General features: G+C 44.2%; 1 protein-coding gene across 1 annotated transcript in view; it reads left to right on the top strand.

Moving 5' to 3' along the window:
- Positions 1 to 21,488, top strand: part of LOC139268279 (calcium-binding protein 7) — a 60,447-nt gene extending 38,959 nt beyond the window's left edge. The window contains exons 4-5 of the mRNA XM_070886331.1: positions 16,074 to 16,227; positions 21,361 to 21,488. Coding sequence (XP_070742432.1) covers positions 16,074 to 16,227; positions 21,361 to 21,488 — 282 coding nt within the window. The remainder of the gene's footprint in view (positions 1 to 16,073; positions 16,228 to 21,360) is intronic.
- Positions 21,489 to 21,780: the final 292 nt, after the last annotated feature.

A 21,780-nucleotide genomic window follows, 5' to 3' on the forward strand; every position in this document is an offset into this window, starting at 1 on the left:
AGCATGTGATGCATCATCATACGGTGTCGGGTGTGTATTGCAACAAGCTAATGAATCTGGGAAATTGCAACCGGTTGCTTATGCATCCAGAAGTCTGTCGAAGGCTGAGAGGGCCTACAGCATGATCGAAAAAGAAGCGTTAGCATGTGTTTATGGGGTAAAGAAAATGCATCAATATCTGTTTGGGCTCAAATTTGAATTGGAAACCGACCATAAACCACTTATATCCCTCTTTTCTGAAAGTAAGGGGATAAATTCGAATGCTTCGGCCCGCATCCAGAGATGGGCGCTCACGTCCGCATATAACTACGCCATCTGCCACAGGCCAGGCACAGAAAACTGTGCCGATGCTCTCGTTAGGCTGCCATTGCCCACCACGGGGTGGAGATAGCACAGCCTGCAGATTTAGTTATGGTAATGGAAGCATTCGAGAGTGAGCAATCACCTGTTACCGCCCAACAGATTAGAACCTGGACGAGCCAGGACCCCTTACTGTCCTAGTAAAAAAACTGTGTGCTCCATGGGAGTTGGTCTGAAAGCGATAGCCAGATCCCACGTCTGATGGCCCGGTTTCGATGCAGACTTAGAGTCCTGCGTGCACAAATGTAACACATATTCACAGTTAAACAATGCACCCAGGGAGGCGCCACTAAGTTTATGGTGCTGGCCCTCCAAACCGTGGTCCAGGGTCCATGTCGACTATGCAGGCCCATTCTTGGGAAAAATGTTCCTTGTGGTTGTAGATGTGTACTCCAAATGGATTGAATGTGAGATAATGTCAGCAAGCACGTCCACTGCCACCATTGAAAGCCTGCGGGCCATGTTTGCCACGCACGGCCTGCCTGATGTTCTTGTGAGTGACAATGGGCCGTGCTTCACCAGTGCCGAGTTCAAAGAGTTCATGACCCGCAATGGGATCAAACAGGTCACATCTGACCTGTTCAAACCAGCGTCCCATGGTCAGGCAGAGCGAGCAGTGCAAACAATCAAGCAGAGCTTGAAGAGAGTAACTGAAGGCTCACTGCAGACTCGCCTATCCCGAGTCCTGCTTAGTTACCGCACAAGACCCCACTCGCTCACTGGGGTTCCACCTGCTGAACTGCTCATGAAAAGGGCACTTAAGACAAGGCTCTCGTTAGTCCACCCTGATCTACACGAACAGGTAGAGAGCAGGTGGCTTCAACAGAATACATATTAGTATTGCGCAAATGTGTCATGAAATCGAGATTAATGATCCTGTATTTGTGTTGAACTATGGGTGAGGTCCCAAGTGGTTTCCTGGCACTGTCGTGGTCAAAGAGGGGAGTAGGGTGTTTCTGGTCAAACTTTCAAATGGACTCGCCTGCAGAAAACACTTGGACCAAACCAAACTCAGATTCACAGACTATCCAGAACAGCCCACAGTAGACTCTACCTTTTTTGACCACCCAACACACACACAAGTGGCAACCGACCTAGCGGTTGACCACGAAGCAGAACCCATCACCTGCAGCAGCCCAGCAGGACTCACCACACCAGGCAGCCCAGCAAGGCCAGCTGCGCAACAGCCCAATGAGGGCCCAACAAACGACTCACCAAAACCAGCATTTGCACCGAGACGATCGACCAGGGAAAAGAAGGCCCCAGATTAACTCACATTGTAAATAGTTACACTATTGACTTTGGGGGGCGGGGAGTGTTATATATGTAAACCTGTAAATACCTTGTTTAACCATCAGAGGGCTCATCCCCTGGAGTCCGAAGGGATCCCACAATCCCTTGGGAGCACCTGTATATAAGGAGGCCTCACAGGCTGGAGAGGCACTCTGAGATCTGTAATAAAGGACTACGGTCACACATTACTTTGAGCTTACAGTATCTGGTCAGATTCTTTATTCAAGACGTAACACTCTCCATAATATTCAGCATGGAGAGATTTGTTGTACTAGCCATGCTGTAGTTCCCTGAAAAACTCCTCCTTTCAGTATTACATTATGATCTGTTCGCCACTCAAACTCAGCCTACAGCCTCTGGTGCTCTAACTCCAGCTTTAAATGGGAGAAATGAAATGACTGCATTGTGGGAATTAAATAAATTATGAGTAACATTACACATTCCAAATTAGTTGCCGTTTAACAAGTACCTGTAGTAAGCAACCAGAAAAAGCATTAATGCTGGGACTATGCATTAACATACATTAAAAATATGTACTCCCAGGAGTAATCTCAGATGCATGCACCCCTCCCATTAAAGTTAATGCACAAAATGACTACAGCTTAACACACAGTTAGCACACACAAAAAATTAAACCCCTCGATAAGTATCAAACCGAATCCTGAACCCGAAATTTGTCCAGTTCAGCTTAAAGTTGCTTAAAGTTAAATGTCTAGCACATATCTGCGGGGGAAGAGAAAGCTGCATCCAATTTCAAGCAGAGAACGCATTCAATCTCTGGTTATCTATTTCAGTAAATAGCCTGGTCGGATATTTATATCTGTGCAATTTCTTTCAGTCTTGCAAAATAAGAGTGGGAGGCACCCTTAAGGTTCTACTCACTGGTAGTTGAATGGAAGTGGGGAAAACAAATGTTGTACAAAAGGCAGCAGCCAATTTGCACACAGCATGGTTCCACAAACAGCAATGAGATAATGACCAGATAATCTGTTTTAATGATGTTGGTTGAGCGATAAACATTGGCCAGGACACCAGGGCAAACTCCTCTGCTCTTGTTTGAAATAGTGCCATCGGATCCATGGCAGACTGCAGCAGACATCATAATGCCAGCATCGAGCCTGTACCACACAATTGTGATATATACACTCCAGCCCACCCGAAACTGTGATCTCCTGGGAGAGACAAAAAAACAGATAAAAAGCCCAGGTTAATTTGGGGGGGGGAAAAATTTGGGAAATTCCTCTCCGACCCATCTAGACGATCGAAACTCGTCCAGGAGATCACTCAGGCCTTGAATTCCTGCCTTCTGTAAGAGGTGATCTCTGCCGCAGCCAGAAACAAATCCAGCTTTCGCTTGAAGGAGTTCAGTGAACCTGCATCCACCGCATAAAACGGCAGCTTGATCCAGAGGTCCACTATTCTCTGGGAAAAGAACCACCTCCTGATGTTTAACCTATATTTAGCCTTATACAACTTAAATTTGTGACCCCTGGTCCTGCCTAACCTGTTTAATTGAAATAAACTGTCAGATGGAACACCGTCTATTCCCTTAGGCTTTTTATCTTTTTTTGTCTCTCCCACCGTCTATTCCCTTCATTAACTTATAAACCTCAATCATAACCCTCCCCCCCGCCCCCCCCAAGTTTATGTTGCTCTAAGATATAGAGTCCCAACTCTTTTAACCTATCTTGATAACTAAGATGCTTTAGACTTGGAATTAGTCTAGTGGCCTTCTTCTGAACCCTTCCAGAGCCTCAATATCACCCACCATGTGAGGAGACCAAAACTGGACACAGTATTCCAAGTGCAGCCTGACTAAGGTCTTGTACAAGGACAAAACAGTATGCCTCGTTTTATACTCAATTGACCTATGGATACACCCCAAACATCCTGTTTACTCCAGCTATCGCTGCACAGCATGGCTCATGTACCTTTAAGGATGTATGCACTAGAATGCCTAAATCTCTTTCTTTAATGCCTTTTCCTGAGGGTGTGTGAATATTGAGCATTTGCCCTGCCCGCATGCATTACACTGCACTTATCTAAGTTATACATCATTTTCCAGTCTTGAGCCCAATCTCCCAACACATTAAGAAACGAGCATCTTCTACAATTCTAGAACTTGCACAGATCTTCGGATCATTGCAAATTTGCAAATTGTGCTGCCAACCCCTGAATCCAGATCATTAATAAAAATAGTAAAAAGCAATGGTCCCAGCACTGATCCCTGCGGGATACCACTGGTGACCAGTCTCCAAACAGATCCAAATCCAGCTATAACTAATCTTTGCCTGCATCCTGCCAGCCAGTTCTGAATCCAACTCAATATATTTCCACTAATACCAGAGGCTGCAGTACTTTGTCAAGAACTTTTTGGAAATCTAAGTAGACAGCATCTACTGGATGTAGCTCATCCACCAACTTTGTAACTTTTTCATAAAATACAATTAGATTTGGGAGACATTACCTCTTTTTTATGAAGTCATGTTGGGTGTCCCTAATATTTCCCTCCCTATTCCAGTATTCATATATTGCATCCCTTAGGATTCCTTTAAGCATCTTACCTATTACTAATGTTAAACTGATGGGCTTATAGGCTACATCGTGTCTTTAATGCCTCTAACCAGCAGTTTGAAAGCATAAAGTATGGGAACAAGAAAGGCAATAGAGGTACAGATATATCTGGCTATGCAGATGGATTGAATTCTCCTGTGAGTTAGTGTGTAATTCAGTTTCAATGGGATATGGTAATTTCAGTCAGCCAAGCGCCAATTAAAATGATGCCTCAGGTCAGCACTGAGCTAAAAAAAAATCTATTTCCTTTTCTTTCAATAACAGAGAACACACCTGCGGGAGAATATTCACTCTTTGAGAGCAAATGGTTTATCGCAGTTTGTCTAACTCACAGTTTTCTTGCTACATGCAGTTCGGGGATGTATTGGGAAAGATCTTCAATGGAACAGAATCTTGTTGTGTTTATTGGAATCCAAGCAGCACATCCTCACTTTGTGTCAAAGGCATGTCAATTCTTACCTCCAAGAAATAGAAACAAACATTTGAAGCAGAAAAGAAAGCTTCTTTCGCAGCTAAACATAGAACGACACAGCACAGGATGAAGCTTTATGCGGAGCTCCTTCATGGTAAACGAGCCAAAGGAGGACAGCGGAAACGTTATAAGGACACCATCAAGGTTTCCCTGGTAAAGTGCGACATCACCACTGACACCTGGGAGACCCTGGCCGAAGACCACCCGAGGTGGAGAAAGTTCATCCGGGAAGGCGTTGAGCTCTTCGAGTCTCAACGCAAAGAGCGAGAAGAGGCCAAGCACAGGCAGTGGAAGGAGCGCGCGGAAAACCAGCTACACCGGACCCTTTCCCTTGACGAATGTCTGTCCCACCTGTAACAGGGTCTGTGGCTCTCGTATCGGACTGTTCAGCCATCAAAGAACTCACTTTGGGAGTGGAAGCAAGTCCTCCTCGATTCCGAGGGACTGCCTATGATAATGATGTGCCGGCTCTTTGGTAAAGCGATCCAATTGGTCCCACTCCTCTGCTCTTTCCCCTGTAGATATTTTCCTTCAAGTATTTACCAACTCTCTTTTGAATGTTACTATTGAATCTGCTTCCACCACCCTTTCAGGCAGCGAGTTCCAGACCACAACATCTCGCTGTGTAAAAAAAATGTTTCCTCATGTCGCCTCTGGTTCTTTTGCCAATCGCCTGAAATCTGTGTCCTCTGGTTACTGACCCTTCTGCCACTGGAAACAGTTTTTTCTTATTTACTCTATTAAAACTGTTGAAAACCTCTAATAAATTTCCTCTCCAGGAGAACTACCTCAGTTTCTCCAGTCTCTCCACATAATTGAAGTCCCTCATCCCTGGTACCATTCTAGATCATTTCTGCTACCTCTCTAAGGCCTTGACATCCTTCCTAATGTATGGTGGCCAGAATTGAACATAATACTCCAGCTAAGGCCTAACCACTGCTTTATGGAGCTTTAACATAACTTCCTAGCTTTTATACTCTATTCCTCTATTAATAAAGCCAAATATCCCTTTTGCTTTTTTTAACCACCTTGTCATGCCACCTTCAAAGATTTGTGTACATACACCTCCAGGTTTCTCCCCCCTGCACCCCCTTTAAAATTGTACCATTTAGTTCATATTCTCATTCTTCCTACCAAAATGTATCACTTCACACTTACCTGCATTAAATTTCATCTGCCATGTGTCATACCCCTGTAGTCAATTACCCTGTTCATACTCAAGTCGAGGTCATTAATATAAATCAAAACAGTCCTAATACTGGCCCTTGGGAGCACCACTGTATACCTCCCTTCAGTTTGAAAATAACCATTCACCACTACTCTCTGCTTTCCGTCCTTTAGCCAATTTTGTATCCATGCTGCCACTGTCCCTTTAATTCCATGGGCTTTAATTTTGTTAACAAATCTATTATGTGGTTCTTTGTCAAACGCTTTTTGGAAGTAAACTTGAGGTCATCCAAAATTCTGCTGCCCGTGTCCTAATTCGCACCAAGTCCCGTTTACCCCTCACTCCTGTGCTTGCTGACCTACATTGGCGTCTCGTTAAGCAATACCTTAGTTTAATAATTCTCATTCTTGTTTTCAAATCCCTCCATGGCTTCGCCCCTTCCTATCTCTGTAATCTCCTTCAGCCCTACAACCCTCTGCATTATCTGTGCTCCTCTAATTATGGCCTCTTGAGCATCCCCAATTTTAATCGCTCCATTGTGCCTTCAGCTGCCAAGGTCCTTCGCTCTGGAATTCCCTCCCTAAACCTCTCCGCCTCTCTTTCCTCCTTTAAGACACTCCTTAAAACCTGCCTCCATCTGCCCTCATGTCCCCTTATGTGGCTCAGTGTCGAATTGTGTTTGATAATGATCCTGTGACGCTCCTTGGGACGTTTTACTACGTTAAAGGCATTGTATAAATTCAAGTTGTTGTTGTCCATATACACGCCAAAGGTGGGCAGCAGAAACGCTGCAAGGACACCCTCAAAGCCTCCCTGATAAAGTGCGATATCCCCACTGACACCTGGGAGTCCCTGGCCAAAGACCGCCCTAAGTGGAGGAAGTGCACCCAGGAGGGCGCTGAGCACCTCGGGTCTCATCGCCGAGAGCATGCAGAAATCAAGCGCAGGCAGCAGAAAGAGCATGTGGCAAATCAGACTCCCCGCTCACCCTTTCCTTCAACCATTGTCTGTCCCACCTGTGACCGAGACTGTGGTTCTCGTATTGGACTGTACAGCCACCTAAGAACTCATGCTAAGAGTGGAAGCACATCTTCCTCGATTCCGAGGGACTGCCTATAATGATGATGAGGGTAGTGCGGTTGATGTGCATCATCAAGCCTCTCTGTTACTTCTACTAACCCTCTAAGCAGTTTATTTGTCTAAAATCAAATATTGATCCTATATTGTTTTTTGTTGACTCTTTGTGGCTGTTTCAGCTGAAGTAATTTCAAACTAAAATTTCAAAATGATATGCAGCACCGTACAATTTTTCAAATTTGTTCTCTCAGCTAAATTACAGATAACACATAATGCAGCAAGCAGTTGGGAAAGCTTTGGGAGGATAAGGCATCACTCGGAGCTTTTGCCATTTCTCAGTCAGTAGTCAAAAGAGATCAGAACTGCTACACTAATTGCCAGTATGGGCAGAGAGGCACTGGAAGTACGTGATCTTCTATTTGAGGTAGATGAAGATAGGAGTTGCATGGAGTTTGTTCTGAGCAGGATGGAACAATTCTGTGTTGGAGAAACTAATAAAAGTTATGAACGGTGTATTTTCAGTAATCTTTACCAAGAGCCTGGTGACTCTATAATAAGTAGCAAACCTCCACATCTTATCCAGAAAATGCAACTTCAGGGCTCTAGAGGAAAGTCTAATCAGAGACAATTTGACCTCAATTTTAACTCCAGTTGGATTCCCTGCTCAGGCCTGAGTTAAAATTACAGTCGGTTTCAATGATGTCATTGGGCCGCAACATGCCAATGTAAAGAAGGACCCTGATGGCTCCGGACCCGTGTCCTTGCTGCCTGCTGAGGCTGGTTAAAATTGCAGATGTTGCGATCATGGTGGCCTTTGGACAGGTAAATGCCAAGCTGATTTCAACTGCCCACCCTCCTGGTTTCTGCTGACCGAGTAGGATTAAAATCGCCCCACAATAATTACAGAACAATTTTAACCCCCAAGAGTGGGTGGGTTGGGGCGGGTGCAAAGTAATTGTTTTTTAATTCTCAACTCCAAACCCAACCCGCCTCCAACCCTGCCCACTTCCAGTTTTACCGAGGCGGCTTGGGGTTGGGTGACCAACCCATTCTCAGGAGGCGAGTTGATAAGTAAAAGCTTTTAAGGAAGCTGCGTGCCTCCCTTTTACCAAGATTTCTATTTTTAACTACCGTCAGTCCGGGGCTCGGGAATCCCGGCAGGTAAAAACAGACAAGAAAGGTCGGATCCATGAGGTAATGCATTTACAGCACTGCCTATGGGCCAGGATGAGCAGGAGTGTTTTCCCTGGCCCAACAAGCTAATCTCTTTACAGACTTTGCAATCGACCAACACCCCCCCCCCCCCCCACCCCCCCACCACTACATGATCTCAGAATCCTCCCTCCACAATCTCTGACTACCCTGACCCTACCCCCAACCCCCGATTTCCAACTCCCTGGCCCACAATGCCTCCCCCCGGTGGTCAGACTCCCCCCACCACGCCCCAGCTCTCCAGGCTGTCAATCAGGCTGGCTGTCGGGCGGGAAACCTGCTAAAGAAACTTAAAAGACACCCTGCGGTTAATTTCAGCACGACATCCAGGAGACCCATACTTCAAGGTTTCCTGTCTAGAAATGCTGCTTCGCCTCCCCCCCGGCTCACATCCACAGTAAATACCAGGGCCAATAGTACTAGAAAGTGTCTTTCACAAGAACCTAAACTGACACCGAAAGTTTGTGTAATCACCAGCAAAGCAACTAAAAGAAATAAGCACCCAGGAATAATTGCAATACTTAGCAGGGACAGAGCATAAACAACTAACAAGTCAGGTTCCAGCTATATTGCAATGCTATAGTCAATGTGACACTTGAGAATGAATACTGTTGATGATCCAAGTTGTAGAGAATTTCAGGACACTTTACAATTTACTGCTGATAAATAAAACAATCATGAAGCTGCTGGGGAAAAGAAGAGTCTGTGTTAGAAGCCCCAAGAACGAGAAGTATAGCATTTGGTTTCAAATAGTGCCAAATGGATGTAGATCTGTTTTGGATGCTCAAATTATTCAACATTTGACAGTAAATCACAAGAACATTATGATGATGTATGGTCCATCAGAACTCACAAAAATAACAGTGACAAATGTAAGAAGAAGAATGTTGTGGTCAATAAATCCATAAACTTGACAAAGGATAGTACCTAAAAAAATGACCAGATGAACTGTTAACTCTTCACTCTGACTTCTTGTTAAAGATCCGTTTGGGGATTTATCGTCCACATCTAGCAGATTATTTAATACCTACATTTGGCTCACTTGAAGTATCTTACATTACCTAGTCTAAATTATATCAACCTTTACACAGCCAACCACCCTCCAGATGACCAGTGCACCAGTGAGTGAATGACTTAACCTCTTCTTGACAACATCATCAAAGAGAAATTAAAGCAACAAAATCATGAACTAACATTTCTTGATTAACACATTTATGATACAGTTAGTAGAATTCCAAGATTAAACATTATAAATACATTAGGTAGATGTTATTAACTGCCAGAATTAGTATCTGAGGTTACAAAGGCAGTCAGTACAAGGAGTAGAAATGAGACTAGGCACGTTTTCAGGTCTGGACTCGGCACTCCGCAAGCAGTGCACAACCGAACCGAGAGGGCTGAGGTCGACATGAAATTGGGTCTCGGGCCTAACCTAAATATTCCGGCATCTGTCATCCCCCCCACAGGCAGCTCGTCCTTTAGCAGGATTGAATTTTGGGCTGCCTGCCTCATCGACAACGACCTCAGCTAAGGCCCGGCAGGGACCGTCTCATTTCCCGGAGGGCTCCTAAAACAGGTGTTAACCTAATGCCTGTCTTAGCCGGCCACCCCAGACACCTGAAAATCGTCCATGGCCAATATCTCGATGTTTTTCAGGCGTTCTTGGGTCACAGGGCACAGCCCTGTGGAAGAAGTAATTTTTGCTCCCTCTTTCCACCCCGAGAATGGGTGCAACAGTGACCAATTTCTACCTCCCAAGGTCTGAAATTTCGCCAAAATCAGTTTTCATTTTGGCGCAGCGCAGAAACACACCTGGTTTTGAAGGTGGAGCTAATTGTTAGCACCGAAAAAGTGAGGCCCGTTCTCTGCGCATGCCCAAGCATTTAGGTTTCCAGGGTAACGCGAGGCACAATGGGAGGGATTGAGCTGTCTTTCTCCGGTTCTCAGAGGAAGGAAATGTGGGCTGTGAGGGCTGCTTTTATATAATTGTGTAGAGGGAGCTTTACTCTGTAGCTAACCCGTGCTGTACCTGCCCTGGGGGTGTTTTGATGGTGAAACGTGAACTCCCCGTCCAAGCCGCCAGACTCTGCCGACGGCTCACAAATGAGTACTGTACTGTACAGAGCTAATATGACATCCTTCGACTTCTACCATCACTGAGCATGATAGGTTTTCCTTGCCGCAGCCGCCCCTATTCCTGGCCAAATGGCCCGCCGAGTGTTTTATCACAGTAAATATTAAGTCTTAAAAATAAAATACATTTATTTTTATCATGAAGTAATTCAAAGATAATATTGCATCACTACATTCAATAGGAACATAATAAATACAAATCAATACAACAAATCAAGATGACGTCCGTAATGCCGATTTCAATCAGACTCCGACTTGATAAGGTAATGTTTTACATGGTGGTACCTTGTGCTGTCCTTTTTAAAAAAAAAAAAATCCTTATTGGCGAAACTCGCAAGACTGGGCAAAAATGGCGTTACGGGTGGGTTTGACCCCCGAGTGACGTCAGAAAAACGGTACTTTAAAAAAAAAAATGGCTGTTATCTGTTAAGGACGGCATTATACAATTGGCAAAACTTGCAAAATTAAGTTAGCTCCAAAAAACACTGTTAGCTCAAAAAAAAATGGAGCTAAATAGTGGCGAATTTTGGGCCCAAAGTCAGCATGGTTCGTTCAGGGTCAATTTTAATGTATTGCTGGCAAGTCAACAGTTTGAATAACAAGTCCAAGTCTAGTTCATTCAGTTTATTGCTCATAAACTTGCAGCTTTGGCAATGCTTCCTGAGTATTGTACAACTTTGTTCTTTTTGAGCCAGTAAAGTAGTATTTACCTCCAGGATATCAACGTGGTGAATCTTCAATTGCCGCCGTAGTATTACTTCCTTCTTCCAATGTCTTTCTCTCTTCACATAACTAATCTTCTGTTCTCATAAACCTAACTGTTACATACAAGTAATACACTGATCTATTTGGCAAGTAGAGTTTCTTAAACTTCTCAGCTTGGAAGTCCTGTTTCACAAGTTATCCTTTACTTCAAATTTTTGGAATCCTCTCCAGATTTATCCAAGTCTCCCTGAACTACTGTATTTTCTTTCTTTCTCTCTATCTCTCTCTCAAAAGTCTTCTATCTATCTGAAATTGTATAACTGTCAAAAATACCAGGATAGAGAAATTGCAAGATTCTGCCTATTTCCCTCATTTTCTTAGGTGCACAGTTGCGAGCAGGCACATTTTAAAAAATTTTCACATCAAAAAATATTAATTTACTAAGAGTGTAGACCAATGAAACTATTCAGTGATTTTAAATTGGATTATTCCCCAGGTGGAGATCATGACACTCTTATTAAAAAGGCTTATTTTTGGTGACAAAGCCATTTTCAGCTGTATTAATCAAACTGCACCAGGCTACTGTGTTTTATAATCTCTTGAACACTTAGTTTGACTTAACTCTATTTATTTGGGAGATCTCAGACAGCCACGTGAAGCTTAAGATGGCGTTCCTTCACCAACCTCCTCTCTCAGTACAGTTGCCTATACCTCCTAGCTAGAGGGCGCTATACATTATATTGATACCTCCTAGATAGAGGGCGCTATACCAGCAACACCAGCTGTAATGTCTCCCAGACGGGTGCCAATAGTGATCAAACAATATCTCGTTACACCTTTCCTTTCATAACAAACAAAAATGAATTAAAGTTAGCTTCAATATAAACTGGTAATTAACCTCTTATGAATACATGTAATAAACAACTACAAGTTTAACAAACAACAACAAAACTTTGTCTTATTGATTCTTTATCCAAGTGTTGCATGTTTCACATTTTGAAACATAGTATTTTATATCACTGTTCAGTCCTGACCAGTAAACGGATTCTCTGGCACGTCGAAGAGTGCTCTAGACTCCAGCGTGAGCAGCATGAAGTCGCTGCTGAATGTCGGATCTCAGGGATTTTGGTATGAGACAGCAATAGCCTTTGAAGAATTTGCCATCCTGTGTTGTGAGTTCATCACGAACTTTGAAGTATGCATACGTTTTAGGCGGGCATTCATGTAACGTTTCTGGCCATCCCATTGTGATTTGTTGTATGACCAGTTGTAGTGTGGAGTTGCTTGCAGTTGCGCGTTGTATAATAGTCAGTCCTGGTTTGGAGAGTGGGAGAAAGTCCACCATGTGAAATTCCACTGCAATTTCTGTCCGTGATCTCTCCACATTTTCGAGGTATGCGCGCGAGAGGGTGTCTGCTAGGTACATTTCTTTTCCTGATTGATACGTTATTTCGACGTCATGATGGTTGAGCCAAATGAGCAGAAGTAATAGTCACTTGGATGCTGCAGATAACGGCTTGCGTCGTATAGCAATCAAAAGGGGTCTGTCCATAGCATGATCTTGTGACCATATACATATTGATGGCTTCATTCCATTCCGAAGTCTTGAGCAAGCAGCTACTTTTCGATTTGAGAGTATCGCGTTTCTGCTGGAGTGAGCACTCGGCTCGCGTATGCAATTGGTTGTCCCTGTTACAGAAGGACAAACCCAAGACCCTTGCTCGAAGCATCTCCTTGACCTTCGGTTGCAAGTTTTTGTGGTCAAAGTACCTGAGCACCGGAGAATCTGTCACACGTTGTTGGATAGCATCAAATGCTTTGTCTTGTTCTTCAGTCCATGTCCAGACTATGTCTTTATGAGTAAGCCATCGCAGAGGCTCACTGAGGCCTGAAAGATCTGGCAAGAATTTTGCAAGGTACTTTATCATGCCGACAAATCATTGTACATCTGCGACATCCTGCGGTTTCTGCATTTCGTTGATTGCGACCACTTTGCTTGGTCGGCTTTGAGTCCATCGCTAGACAGTATGTGTCCCATGAATTTCACTTGGAGCTCTTGTATTCGAACTTATCGAAGTTTAGTTTGATGTTTCGCTCTCTGTATCTCTGCATGAATTTGCGTAAGTTTGTGTCATGATCGTGATTGGCCTCTAAGTGTCTCATCACGTCCAGTGATCAAGATATCATCTGCAATCTTGTAGACTCCATCTAGACCTTCGAGGTTCTGATCTAGCTTCTGCTGGAAGATTTCCGGGGCAGGACTGCTGCCAAATGGCATTCTATTATATTGATATCGTCCCCATGGAGTCTGGAAGGTCATGAGGTAGGAGGATTCTGTGTCTAGTTCACATAGCAAGAAACCCTCCTTGCAGTCTGTTTTAGTGAAGACCTTTACATTTGACATCTGTGGCAAGATGTCATCGATCACAGGAAGTGGATAGTGTCCACATTTCAGGGCATTGTTCAGATGTTGAGGGTCGATACATACTCGTATCTTTCCATTTGGTTTTTGTAGTCACTAGACTGGATACCCAGTCCGTCGGTTCAACCACTTTCGTGATGATTTGTCGTTTTTCCAAATGATCGAGTTCCTCTTCCAGCATTTGTTTGATCACTATTGACACCCGTCTGGGTGGCATAACAGCTGGTGTTGCTGATTCATTCAGGTCAAGGTGAACTGTCCCTGGCATGTGTCCAGGTCCCTTAAACACATCCGGATATGCATTGTTGACATCATTTTTTGATGCTAGCGAGACGTTTGCCTTGTTCATAGTTTGCGATTCGCTTGGTTCATTCTGTTCCTGCACCTTTATCAGTTGTAGTTGTTGAGCAGTGCATGAGCCAATCAGTGGTGCACTTTGGCCCTCACTGATCACAAAGGGCACAAAGTGCTTTTGCTTGTTCTCTGTATGTTCCAGTGGCACATTACAAGTCCTTACCACTGGAATGGTTGTATGGTTGTCATATAGTGATAGTATTACTGTGACCTTAGTCCCATTTATTGTAACTCCAGAGTGAGGCACAAGCATGGTGGGCAGCCTTTTGTACTGGGCCCTGCACACCTATGCAGGTGACCCTCAGGTCTCCCACTGCAGTGCCCTCTGGTGGCACACCTAATGTAACTAGACAGATAGTATACATGGTCTACATACATGACAGTCCCCTTGTACACAGTTGTTAAACTGATACCATTCATAGATGATTTTGGTTTTACCTTTACAGTGCTCTTCCCAGACCTTCAAAATAATCTCAATTTCCTGCTTGTCTTCCTCTGATTTGTAGGGAAGATTATTGTGGATATCCAGGGCATTACTGCCAATGGCAGTGATATATATTGCAACCCTAACTCTATCTGGTTTTTCCACAATATTCGTGATAATTTCATACCTCTCCCACAGTCCCACAGCTGTTTGAATTTTTTCCAGTTGGCTTTCAAATCGCCAGTCACCTGCAATGGAGGTGGGAGAGGAATGTGTGCGGGAGATGGCACTGTGGTGGTCATGCTAGCTCGTTACAGTTTAGGACATTGAGTTTGTCACATACATGTATACATTTCAAATACCCAGAGGACTAGAACAAGTCTAATAGTAAAATATCGTGGCCATGTAATTGTAGAAATACTTTTTCAATTGCGGCCCTACAATAACTTATGCCACTTTAAGTTTACTTTACTAATGTCTCTAGATTATTTTACAAGCTTAAGACTATTGCTCTTCACGGATCCACGCGCGATGTGTAGGAAGCACGCTCTGCACTTCACTGCTTAACGTCGATTTCAATTGGCTCGAAAATATCTTAGTTCCAATATTTCAGTCGTAGATGCGTTCGATGAAAGATCGGAAGTCTCCGCTTCTGTCATCGTGTATTTTATAGTCTCTTGAACATTCTTAGTTCAACATAACTCTATTTATTTGGGAGATCTCAGACAGCCATGTGGTGCTTAAGATGGCGTTCCTTCACTGACCCTCTCTCTCAATACAGCTCCCTTTACCTCCTAGCTAGAGAGCGCTATACATTATATTGATATCTTCTAGCTAGAGGGCACTATACATTATCTCATTACAGTTACCACTTTTAAATACAATGAATTTTTTTGAATGCAAAAAAAGAAAATTATTGCACCTGATTGTGTTGGTTCCTTGAAGATTTTACATTTGTAATTATGCAAATGAATTTTATTGAAAACTTGAACTGTAACCTAGCCAATGCAATTTCGAGCATATTTTGGGATTGTGCCCAAAGCAGAAACTCTACCCCAGTTTATTCATTGATTCTCAAAGTAAACTATCTTCTTCCATTTTGACCAATCTGAGTAATACACCTCATTAAAAGGAAATAAGCAGAGATAGATTGGTACAATTGAAAAAGAATTCTGCAACAGTGAGAGAGAAAGCGATCCCCGGCATACCCGATTTCCAAGTGAAAAATAAGAGTTTTGTGGATGAATTTCCATGCAAGATCACTTTTCCACTGTCCCCGCAGTGATGCACCAAATTGACAGGCAACGACTTCTGAATGGCTAAGACACCCGCCTAAAACTGTAGGAGGCATCACTGCAGAAATTATTTTTCTACTTACGGGTTGATATTGGTAGAAATCCCCATTTCACATTTCCACTGATGCTAATCAAGGACTTAATGCCTATTTAAGGTCCCAATGCCAAATTTAGCAAAAACTGGGCGGAGTATGCACTGGAGGCTGCCGAAGAACAGATAAGTTTTCGTTGCTTTTACTTACCTTAAATGCGCAATATTGCCCTGGTTTAGGGTTATAGTGAACCCTGTCATAAAGGTCTTTTGGTACAATAAAGCTCTTTCGGTAATGAAAATATGAATTCAGTTTAACCAAAGTATTCATTATTATAGAAACACTGTAATGGGCAAAATGTCCAGATGAGCAGAAGAAGGCAAGAGACTCAACAAAGGTTCCTAGTCAAGTTACAATTAAGTAATTCTTATCAGCTAACCACAGAGTGCCATGGAAGAGAGAAATTATAATTGTGATCAGTCTAATGAATGTAACTATGTTATGATGTCACTACTCTGGGATTACCAATGTGATCTTTGCTGTGTCCTGCAGTGCGATATGCAGAGAATGACAGTGGAAGAGCTGAAGAGACTCCTTTATGAGGCATTCTGTGAACATTTGTCAATGAAAGATATAGAAAATATAATCATGACAGAAGAAGCCAGCCATGTGGAAAACCCAGATGAATGTCCTGTTGACATTGACAGTAAGTTCAATATAATGCAACAACTATACAATCTTTTTAAGGCTTCCAGTAAATCCCTACAAAGGTCATAAATGCAACAAGTGTGACTGAATGTCACACGTGCTGATAGGATGTGATAAATGGATGAATATTTTCCAGTGTGATTTTGAGTCCCACTTACAACACTGGATTGAGTATTTGCTCTTTAAGCAATAAAAAAATAACAAACAAGTGGAAACAAAAAGGCTTCCTTTGCCGAATTTTAAAATTGTATTTCCTTGGTTCTTTTAGGTTTCTTCCACGTCATGTGGCATGAGGGGAGTAACTGGCTCTTAGACCCCTGCTCCTGCCTTATTTGAGTACACAGGCGCAAACTCCCACTCTAAATTAACATCCCTCAATATGGACAAGCTCACTTCTGCTTGTTGCCTCACCCTCATGGCATGATTGAGGTCATGAACTCAACACGTGAGGAACTACAGGGGTGTACCCACACAGTACATGCCTGTAGCACAGTGTTGACAGCATTGAGATGTTGCACCACCACACAATTCTGAAAAAGTAGGCTTTAAGATAAAATATAATTACATTCAGTTTAAGATTCCAGAAACAGTCTACTGTTAGTACACACTTGCCCCAACAGTAGGAGACATCACTGCAGAAATTATTTTCTTTCTTACTGATATTGGTAGAACTTGTTTCCGTGTTTCCACTGATGCTAAATTGACAGTATAACCTTTTTGGAATCCCTAAGAACAAAGTAAGTGCAATCAACAGAATATTTGACATCTCCTAAAGAACATAAAGGAAAATTAGAGGACTTGATGGAGGCATTGAGACACAATGGGCCCAAAGTTTACACACGCGCCTAAAACGGCGCAGTCCCGACCTGGACGCCCGCTTTTCGCGCCACAAAGTGCGCCTAAAAAAATCCTCGGTATTCTCCACCTACTTGTAGGTCCTCTGGCCCTCGGCGCAGCCAGCACGCGCTGTGGGGGGGGGCGGAGCCAGGTCCCTGCGCTGAAAATAGTGCCGGGACCTCTGCACATGCGCGCTACAGTGGGCACGCAAGTGCAGTAGCTCCAGGCGCCGAACTGTGTGGGAGGGGCCCGAAGCACGCAGCCCCTAGCCCTGGCTGAATGGCCTCACTGGGGCTGCGTGAATAAGGCTCCTCCCACAGCCAGCTCCTGCTCCCCCCCGACCAGACCCAACACTCGCTCCCCGCCCCCGCCCCCGCCCTGCCTCCGGGCCAGAACTGACACCCGCTCCCCCCCACCGCCCCCCCGCCTCCAGACCAGACCCAACACCCGCCCCCCCCCCCCCCATCCCTGCCTCCGGACCAGACCCGACACCCGCTCCCCGCCCCCCCCCTGCCTCCGGACCAGACCCGACACCCGCTCCCCGCCCCCCCCCTGCCTCCGGACCAGACCCGACACCCGCTCCCCCCCCCCCCTGCCTCCGGACCAGACCCGACACCCGCTCCCCCCCCCCCCGCCTCCGGACCAGACCAGACCCGACACCCGCTCCCCGCCCCCCCCCCACTGCCTCCGGACCAGACCAGACCCGACACCCGCTCCCCGCCCCCCCCCCACTGCCTCCGGACCAGACCAGACCCGACACCCGCTCCCCGCCCCCCCCCCACTGCCTCCGGACCAGACCCGACACCCGCCCCCCCCCACTGCCTCCGGACCAGACCCGACACCCGCTCCCCCCCCCCCGCCTCCGGACCAGACCAGACCCGACACCCGCTCCCCCCCCCCCCGCCTCCGGACCAGACCAGACCCGACACCCGCTCCCCGCCCCCCCCCCACTGCCTCCGGACCAGACCCGACACCCGCTCCCCCCCCCCCCGCCTCCGGACCAGACCAGACCCGACACCCGCTCCCCGCCCCCCCCCCACTGCCTCCGGACCAGACCCGACACCCGCGCCCGCCCCCCCCCCCGACTGACCTGACCCGACCCGCGCTCCTGTTCCCGCTCCCCGCCCCCCCAACTGGACCCAACCCGACCTGCGCTCCCGGCCCCCGACCCAACCCTCCCCGGACCCGACCCGACTCCCGCTCCCGGACTGGATCCGACCTCCCCCCCTCCCTCTCTCTCTCCCTCCCTCTCTCTCCCCCTCCCCCCCTCTCCCCCCCCCCCCCCGACCCGACCCGACCCGACCCAACCCAACGCTACCTACCTGTAAATCTGGTGCTGGGGACAGGCCCTGCCCGAAGTCTCGGGTCGGCCCGTTCAGCCTTCGGTCCCGAAAGACCTGCCTGAAGTACTTTCACACAGGTAGGAAGATGGTTTATTTAATCTTTTCTTTGCTTATAAATGTTTATTCAGGTTGGATTTGTTGTATAATATTTGTATAAGTATAAATAAGGATTTATTATAGAATTTAATGACTTCCCTTCCCCCACCCCCCCCCCCCCCCACCTCGTTCTGGACGCCTAATTTGTAACCTGCGCCTGATTTTTTAATGTGTAGAACAGGTTTTTTCAGTTCTACAAAAATCTTCACTTGCTCCATTCTAACTTAGTTTGGAGTACGTTTTCACTGTGGAAACTTTCAAATCAGGCGTCAGTGGCCGGACACGCCCCCTTTTGAAGAAAAAATTCTGTTCCAAAGTAGAACTGTTCTACCTGACTAGAACTGCAGAAAAATAAATGTGGAGAATTGCGATTTCTAAGATAGTCCGTTCTCCACCAGTTGCTCCTAAAAATCAGGCGCAAATCATGTGGAAACTTGGGCCCAATATGTTCTCAATTAAATAAATATTGAATTCAATTGTATCTGAAAGCTTGTGAACTTGGAAGATTTGGTTTGTTAATTTTCTGAAATGATTCCAAACTTACTAAGAATCATCATTAAATATAACTTTCTACTTTCATCAACATGAATGGGTCATTAGTATTGGTGAGAAGGTGGAGGGGGACAGTGTAACTATAATACCAAAAGCATATAGAGCAAGACGATTGCAATACATTCACTTTCGGCACTGTGATCCCAGAATAACAATCAAATTTGACTTCCACAAATATATACAGGAACAGTTTAACAGGGCTTAAATAGTTATTAAAATAAGACCCATGTGTAGAGAGTGTTGCCTAACGTAGTGATAGAAAATGTAGACATTCAGGATTCACTAAAATTCACTCAGCTCCTGATGGTACAACTCAGGGGCTCTGTATAGCTAACTCATAGGCCTATTCAAAATGGGTTTCAAGATTTTACAGGTGGGATGGAGACAGAATGGGGAGATAGAATCCTACATGTGTTTGAGAGTTGTTTCAAAATATCCAGCTGTTGGAAGAACAACTTACAGAAGATGCCAAGAATTTTAAAACATGTGTGGAATCATAAAAAACAGGAGTTATAAAAACATACATTTTAATACAGCCTTGAATGTGGTCACAGGAATACCCCACAATCACCTCTATCACCTCACCTTCTTAGCTCAATAGCAAAGAAAATCAACCGAACCCACTATACTCTGACTAAACTCCCTCCCAAGCTTGGTGATTTACACCTTTCGCAGATGTGGTCACTGAAGAGATTATTCCATCAAGGGGTGGAGAAGGGGCAGTGTTGCACATTCAAGCAGATTTAGCCAAACCTAGACAAATGTTGTACCACACAAAGTCACTAACATGACTAACTTCACCTTGTGATTAACTTGTGAAGTTTCAATAGAGGAAAACAGCAACAACTAAAGTCTGGGTCACTAGCTTTTATACAGATGAGTAATTCAGATATAGCTACAGCTAGATTACCTCAATGTATTTCAAATTTTATAGCTAATTCTTCATATTGTTTGTTGTCTTGTACAACCTTTACTGTATCTAATTATGTTTGGCTGAGGGTTATTGTTTCCATATTAATCACTTTATGATACTGAGAATCAAAACTATAATAAAGAATAATGCCGAAAGGAAGCGTGTTTATCATAACAGACCACATTTCAGAATCTCCTACTGGAATGAAACTCCCCATTGTTCTGCCTTTTTAATGTGTGTGTTGATAGTTGTTTTGTATTGCAGTCTACGGGAAATGTTCCAAAATTGTCAAATGCATAAATATTTATCCAGTTATCTCAACTTCACACTAGCATTGAAAGTACGGGAAAATATGTATTAGGTACACAAAGATAGCTATAGTTTATGCGTACTTCAGCACAACATGGTGAATTCTACTGTACTGTAAAGTATTCCACATGTATTATAATGTTTTTTTGTAATACATAGTTAGAGATGGCAGCTATACTGCCCAAAAAATTGGCATAAAAAATGTAGGTCCATATGTTTAGATAGTAAACCGCCCACTAAGGTAAGTCACAGTACATTTAGGGTTAATGATCCTATAACAATTTTTATGATTTTGATGGGGAAAAAAACTTGAAATTATACTGGAAAAAAATCCCAAATGTAAATATAGGAGTACATTTTCAACTTGTCGCCTGGGCATAAGACTGATATTGTGGATTAGCTGTCTGTCAGAGAAACCCCCTGATTTTCACTCCCATTGATTTCAATGGAGAGGAATATCGGGCGGTTTATATAATGGATGGCCACTCCACAGCACTGGTTTTATGCCAAGATGTAAAGTTGAAAGTGATCTCCAAACAATCTTTAATGATGCAAATCCTCAATTTCTGAGATCAACTATTCACAATGTTAGGCTTTACTTATAATACATATTTAAATGGGTATAATGACATTTTAAAATTACACACTTTTTTTCTTCATGTGGACTTTGTGGTATGGAATGTATATTTATTGTTTCCAGAGCACGTGATAGTCGCTCTGGTGATGGGGTAGTATTGACTCTAGAATTAGGTGCTTTAACCTACGAATTACCCCTTTTACTTGAGATTTAAAACATTGAGTACATTTGAATTTTTAACGTGTATTGCTGATATATATGTACCATTTAAATATTAGTTAAAGAATGTACATAGCTGTCTCTTGTATGCAATAGCTATTTAAAATATAGTTGAATTCCAAGCAGAAAGTCACCATTTTCAATTAACATTTGAACTTACCTGCTGTCACTGGCCAGGTTTCATCGGTTCTCAGCCAGGCCACTAGATATAGCCCTGAGTAGCAAAAAGCGGTGTAGTTTTCAAGCGAATTCGGAGAATAAACTACTTTTTGTTTCTATCTGCAGCATGTTCAACACAGCAGATCAAACAGACGTGTGTAAGAAAAAGTCTTATCTGTGCGTTCGCCATAGCTTTCATTATCAGCGTGATGCTTATAGCAGCAAATCAGGTGCTGCGGAGTGGGATGAAATAAGAGCATAGCCTCAAATCAGCCTGCACCTGGACAATTCCAAGAAACTGATAGACAGCGGCCCAATTGCATGGTAGTCCTATTGATTTTGGAGTCCCTGAAGGAACATCCAGCCTATACAGGAATACAGGAAATTAGATGCTTGATAATGCATGGATTTTAAAACACACGGTGATGTGACAACTTTTATTTTTTGTGAAATTTTACAATGTCGATGAACAATACCCATAAGGATATCACTAAGTGCGCTACTGGCAGATGAAATCCACAGTATGCAAGACACTATTGAATAGGC

This window comes from Pristiophorus japonicus, chromosome 8 (assembly GCF_044704955.1).
Source record: "Pristiophorus japonicus isolate sPriJap1 chromosome 8, sPriJap1.hap1, whole genome shotgun sequence".
NCBI lineage: Eukaryota > Metazoa > Chordata > Chondrichthyes > Pristiophoridae > Pristiophorus > Pristiophorus japonicus.